Source organism: Colobus angolensis, unplaced genomic scaffold (genome assembly GCF_000951035.1).
Source record: "Colobus angolensis palliatus isolate OR3802 unplaced genomic scaffold, Cang.pa_1.0 Scaffold97, whole genome shotgun sequence".
NCBI lineage: Eukaryota > Metazoa > Chordata > Mammalia > Primates > Cercopithecidae > Colobus > Colobus angolensis.
In genome coordinates this window covers 6,169,454-6,176,172 of record NW_012123709.1, presented here as the reverse complement: position 1 = coordinate 6,176,172, position 6,719 = coordinate 6,169,454, and the positions used below count along the sequence as shown (strand labels likewise).

Sequence of the window (6,719 nt, the reverse complement as noted above, 5' to 3'; positions counted from 1 at the left end):
AGGCTGGAGTGCAGTGGCACAATCTTGGCTCACTGCAACCTCCGCCTCCCAGGTTCAAGCCATTCTCTTGCCCCAGCCTCCCAAGTAGCTGGAATTAAAGGCATGCACCACCACGCCTGGCTAATTTTTGTATTTTTAGTAAGATGGGGTTTCACCATGTTTGCCAGGCTGGTCTAGAACTCCTGACCTCAGGTGATCCGCCAACCTCAGCCTCCCAAAGTGCTGGGATTACAGGCATGAGCCACCACACCCAGCTTCAACTGATATTTTTAAATGAATTAATAAATATTTAAGATCGTTCCAGTTTTTATTTCTACTGTAGTGAATATAATGAATATAATACACATAAATGTTCTTTGGGATCCTCAATAATTTTTAAGAGTGTAAAGGAGTTCTACGGGCAAAAATAAATTCCCTAGATGAATTATGCAGCTAAGCTAAATGTTAAAAAAAAAAAAAAAAGGCAATAAAAGTATTTTAAAAATAAAGGAAAACATTTTATAACCTTAGGGTGAGAAGGACTTCTACATAAAGCACCTAATATAGTTATTAAAAAGATTGACAGTTGTCATTAAAAATTTAAAATATCCATAATGACAAAAGATGTTAGAAGCAAAGTTAAACTGAGAGAAAATAAATGCAACACAAACTAGACAAAGGATTAGGACCAAAAATATTAAAAGTTCTTTAAAATCAGTAAGATGACAAGCAATGAAATGCAAAATAGCAAAAGAAAATAAGAAGGTTACAGAAGAAATGTAAATGGCCAAGAAAAAACAGAAAAATGCTTAATTTCCCGAATAAGATCAGGGAAATGCAAAGTAAAACGAGACAAAAATAGCAAAAATTAAAGTCTAATTTACCCAGCATTAGTAGGGAGAAAAACAAATCCTCATACACTGCTAGTTTAAATGTAAACTGATATAGTCTTTTCTGAAGGAAGTTTAGCAATATGTAACAAATTTTAAACACACGTCCCATTTGAGTCAGCCATTCTGCTTCTAGGAATCAGTATGAAAAGGACGCTCATTGCAGAACTGTTTGTAAAAGCCAAAACTTAAAAATTAAAGATTCACCAAGAGGAGGCCAGGCGCGGTGGCTCATGCCTGGAATCCCAGCTCTTTGGGAGGCTAATGCAGGATCACCTGAGGTCAGAAGTTCGAGACCAGCCTGGCCAACATGGTGAAACCTCATCTCTACTAAAAATGCAAAAATTAGCTGGGCATGGTGGAACGTGCCTGTAGTCCCAGCTATTCGGGAGGCTGAGGCAGGAGAATCGCTTGAACTTGGGAGGCGGAGGTTGCAGTGAGCTGAGATCACACCACTGTACTCCAGTCTGGGCGGCAGAACAAGACGCCGTCCCCCAAAAAAAAAAAAGATTCGCCAATAGGAGATTAACTTTTAAAAAAATAGTATGGTGGTCCTGTTTAATGGAACTCTATGTAGCTATTTAAAAGAATGAAATGAATCTATGTGTTATTAATTATATTAAATCCCCATATGAGAATGAACAACCAAACCAACCTCAGTTGATTACATTTTAAATAGTCAAAGAACTAAACATAATTCCTCCTAAGAGCTGGGAAATGATACAGTACAGTAGTTAAAAGTCAGGGCTTGGAAATCACACTATCTGGGTTTAACTTGTATCTCTGCCACTTACTTGCTGTGTAACCTAGGCAAATTACCTAACTATTCTATGCCTCAGATACCTTCTATGTAAAATGGTACCTACTTCTAGTAGGAGTTTTCAGAGTTGTTTACACACTTAACAGAATGTCTTTCACATAGTAAACAAATGTATGGGCCGGGCGCGGTGGCTCAAACCTGTAATCCCAGCACTTTGGGAGGCCGAGACGGGCGGATCACGAGGTCAGGAGATCGAGACCATCCTGGCTAACACGGTGAAACCCCGTCTCTACTAAAAATACAAAAACTAGCCGGGCGAGGTGGCGGGCGCCTGTAGTCCCAGCTACTCGGGAGGCTGAGGCAGGAGAATGGCGTAAACCCGGGAGGTGGAGCTTGCAGTGAGCTGAGATCTGGCCACTGCACTCCAGTCCGGGCGACAGAGCGAGACTCCGCCTCAAAAAAAAAAAAAAAAAAAAAAAAACAAATGTATGCCATTATTATCATATTTTCAAAAGGATATATTAGCAGATAGCTAAGTGCCAGAGGATATTACTAATTTTATAAATTTTAAACATGCAAAAATTTTCCTAAGTCACACCTCTAATATCACACATAATGAATCTTTATTGGTTTTTGTCATATGTCATCTGATTGATGAAAATGACCAGCTTTATATTCTACTCTAAGAAAAATTTAAGATCTAAGAAAAGTGTATACGTCACAAAAAATAGAAACTTTACCAAACATGGATAAGTGACAAAGACACCAAATTGCTGGAGAGAAGCACTAGTTGTAGACGTCAATGAAGAGTGAAATAACAAGTAATATTACCTAAAGTACTACAAAATGATTAAAAGCAATAAAGAAAAGTAAAATTGAGGCAGCATGATACAAAAAAAGGATATATAGTTTTTCCATGTTGTCTTACCTAAGAGGTCCAAAAAACTTGACCAAGGACTCCCGAGTATCTACTTCTGCCACGTTTGAGAGGGCAAAATCATAGAGTTCAGGAAAATGTGCAAAAGCAGCTCTCTAGAAAATAACAGCAAAAAATATTAATAATTAATGTCTACGTATTAACATCTAAGAATGAAAATATTTTATAAAAATATTAATGCATTTCTCTTTCTTACGTGACCTCTACCTTAATTAGACAGAAGCATGTAATAAAAACAGAAAAAACTGCAACTTTCATAGCAGAAATGTAAAAAACAGAGTCGGCGTTCAGCTTTTGACATCTAAAAGCATTTTCAATATATATGAAGATAGCCACAAAGGCAAGCTTTATTGATTGAAGAGGAGAAAAAAACAAATACACACTTGATTATCAAGAACTGGTCTAACAAGACTAAAAGAAAGTCCCAAGGGAAACTCTGGCTGCAGAGAGAACTTGAAGGAAAGACCAAAAACATTATGCTTGTGCCTTACTTTTGTTTGGAATTCTGGGAAAAGACCTCACAGGGTAGCAGTCTCAACCAACATAGGGTAAGCTGTCAGAAAACAGAAATAGTAGCATTGCAACAGAGTGACTGAGATAATATCCCTAGTCTTCCTTGGGATTTGATGACAGAGTGATTGAAATAATATCCCTAGTCTTCCTTGATGCCCATGTGGCACAGAAAAGATCCGGAAGTTTTCATGTGTTCCATGGTGGATGACACAGAAGGTTGCCAAGGTTGCCAGGAGCAAGCTTGCCACGGGATTATGAGATTACTACACACAATGGCAAAATGACTCTGCAACCCAAGCATGAGAAAAGAATTGTATAAGCAAGGAAATAAACAAGTCAGTCCTCAGGAGAATGCTAGCACCATCAGGCAACGTTGGGGCCTCCTCAACAGGGGAAATAGCCAAGTTCCTTGGAAGCAATAATGATGCCTTGCCTGTATCAATACAATAGACGACATGCCACACCAGCTGTGGTTATTTCAAGGGCAGAGACAGGACAAAAACACTAACGCTGTGAAAAAAGCAGGAAAAGACATCTGAGTTAATCCCTCTTTCAAAACAATAAGGCTATTTTGGTATCTCCACATACCTAGTAGGAAAGAAAAATAACTGAGATTTTTTTTCGCTTTTTACACCATTATTTATTTATTTTTCTTCTAAAAAAAAAAAAAAAGGGGGATACATGTGGAAATGTGCAGGTTTGTTACATAGGTATACAAGTGCCATGGTGGTTTGCTGCACCTATTGGCCTGTCCTCTAAGTTCCCTCCCCTCAACTCCCATCCCCAACAGGTCCTGGTGGGTGCTGTTCCCCTCTCTGTGTCCATGTGTTCTCAGTGTTCAACTCCTGCTTATGAGTGAGAACATGCGGTGTTTGGTTTTTCATTCCTGTGTTACTTTGCTGAGGATGATGACTTCCAGTTTCATCCATGTCCCCACAAGGGACATGATTTCATTCCTTTTGATGGCTGCATAGTATTCCATTGTATATATGTGCCACATTTTCTTTATCCAGTCTATCATTGATGGGGATTTGGGTCGGGTCCATGTCTTTGCTATTGTAAATAGTGCTGCAATAAACATAAGTGTGCATATGGCTTTGTAGTAGAATGATTTATATTCTTTTGGGTATATATCCAGTAATGGGATTGCTGGGTCATATGGTATTTCTGGTTCTAGATCCTTGAAGAATTACCACACTGTCTTCCACAATGGTTGAACTAATTTACACTCCCACCAACAGTGTAAAAGCGTTCCTATTTCTCTGCAGCCTTGCCAGCATCTATTACTACACACAATGCTTGCCAGCATCTATTGTTTCCAGAGTTTTTAATAATTGCCATTCTGACTGGTGTGAGATGGTATGATATCTCATTGTGGTTTTGATTTGCATTTCTCTGATGATCAGTGATGTTGAATCTTTCTTCATACATTCGTTGGCCACATAAATGTCTTCTTTTGAGAAGTGAATTGTGGTCATCTCATACACGTTGCCCACTTTTTGATGGGGTTGTCTTTTTCTTGTAAATATGTTTAGTTCCTTATAAATTCTGGATATTAGACCTTTGTCAGATGGATAGATTCCAAAAATTTTCTCCCATTCTGTAGGTTGCCTGTTTACTCTGATGATAGTTTCTTCAGCTGTGCAGAAGCTCTTTAGTTTAACTAGATCCCATTTGCCAATTTTGGCTTTTGCTGCAATTGCTTTTGGCGTTTTTGTCATAAAGTCTTTGCCCATGCCTATGTCCTGAATGGTATCGCCTAGGTTTTCTTGTAGGGTTTTCATGGTTTTGGGTTTTACTTTTAAGTCTTTAATTCACCTTGAGTTAATTTTTGTACAAGCTGCAAGGAAGGGGTCCAGTTTCACTTTTCTGCATGTGGCTAGCCAGTTTTCCCAGTACCATTTACTGAATAGGAGATCCTTTCCCCATTGCTTGTTTTTGTCATGTTTGTCAAAGATCAGATGGTTGTAGATATGTGGTGTTATTTCTGAGGTCTCTGTTCTGCTCCGCTGGTCTATATGTCTGTTTTGGTACCAGTACCAAGCTGTTTTGGTTACTGTAGCCTTGTAGTATATAGTTTGAAGTCAGGTAGCATGATGCCTCCAGCTTTGGAGAAGAGAGATCTCTTAAGAGATAGCTAACTTGATTACAAAAGAGTTCGAACTGAATCTTTACCCCCAACAAAAGACTCTTTAAAACAGAAATAGTTGGATTACTTTAAACAGAAATAGCTGGATTATTTTAAACTGACAAATAGAAGTTCCTTCTACCATCAGAGAAACTGAAGCTCAAGAACAAGATAAGACCAGCAATAGAAAACAAATGAAGATACTTTTTTGGGCGTATCTGAACTACACTGGTAAACTTTGCTCCCATCATATGTGTTCATCTTAAAAATGTGCAAAATGTGCCGGGCGCGGTGGCTCAAGCCTGTAATCCCAGCACTTTGGGAGGCCGAGACGGGCAGATCATGAGGTTTGGAGATCGAGACCATCCTGGCTAACACGGTGAAACCCCGTCTCTACTAAAAATACAAAAAACTAGCCGGGCGATGTGGCGGGCGCCTGTAGTCCCAGCTACTCGGGAGGCTGAGGCAGGAGAATGGCGTAAACCCGGGAGGCAGAGCTTGCAGTGAGCTGAGATCCGGCCACTGCACTCCAGCCTGGGCGGCAGAGCGAGACTCCGTCTCAAAAAAAAAAAAAAATATGCAAAATGCTTACACACCCCCTGCCATATGTTGAAATACTCTTTAATAAAATAAAACTGACAGCAGAGCTAATATTTAAATGTGCCAAACTGGCCCAGTAACTAATATTTCCGAGTAGCAAATACCAGTATGCTGATTCACAGAATTTAGACAGGTTATAAAAGAAAGTCTTATTTTTAAAGAATTCATCGGAAAAAGAAACATTAAAAATACTGAATATAAAAACACTATTAAATTAACATCGTTTTCAATCTGTACCTATAAAAAACCTAAATTGTAGTATGACAAAACCTTATGGAGCATTCACAAAGTCTATAATGTATTTTCATTACCTGTAGAGATGTAATTCTATCATAGTGAATTGTGGTCATCTCATTCTCTGTCAGAGCATTTCCAGTTTGGTCATTAATTTCAAAACCAGTATAGAATTTAAGCATGTCCAAAAGCTGAAGAAACACATTTAAATGTATAAATCATATGAACATAAGGGCAAGAAAGCACAATACTATTTAAAATAATAAACAGGTTCACACAGTTTCTCAGAGGTGCTGAAAAACTCAGGAATGTAAACATTACAAAAAAGATTTTAGAACATATCCAACTAAAAATGTTTTAGTTACGTGAAAATGGAGTATGTGAATAAATTGTTAAGTCTATTTCATATACATGATCTACTTCTGCAAAGAAAAACTTATACTGCAATCCCAATACTTAAGAGACATTAAGGACGTAATCTAAAGAAGCCCAGCATTTTAATGAAACAAACAAAATCCATCTTATCTATCTACATCACTGAAAACTTACAAAGCTATAGCACCAGAGGGAACTCCTGAGGTCTCTTACTACAGGTTTTGCAATTCATAATTGGAGATACTTTTTTATATGCTGCTTTTTTTTTTTTTTTGAGTCAGAATCTAGCTTTGTCGCCCAGGA

The 6,719-nt window shown here is 38.2% G+C and overlaps 1 protein-coding gene across 1 annotated transcript in view; it reads right to left on the bottom strand.

The window, feature by feature from the left end:
• AQR (aquarius intron-binding spliceosomal factor) overlaps positions 1 to 6,719 on the bottom strand; it is a 123,279-nt gene that overhangs the window by 74,862 nt on the left and 41,698 nt on the right. The window contains exons 13-14 of the mRNA XM_011932722.1: positions 6,119 to 6,232; positions 2,558 to 2,661 (exon numbers count right to left, since the gene is read on the bottom strand). Coding sequence (XP_011788112.1) covers positions 2,558 to 2,661; positions 6,119 to 6,232 — 218 coding nt within the window. The remainder of the gene's footprint in view (positions 1 to 2,557; positions 2,662 to 6,118; positions 6,233 to 6,719) is intronic.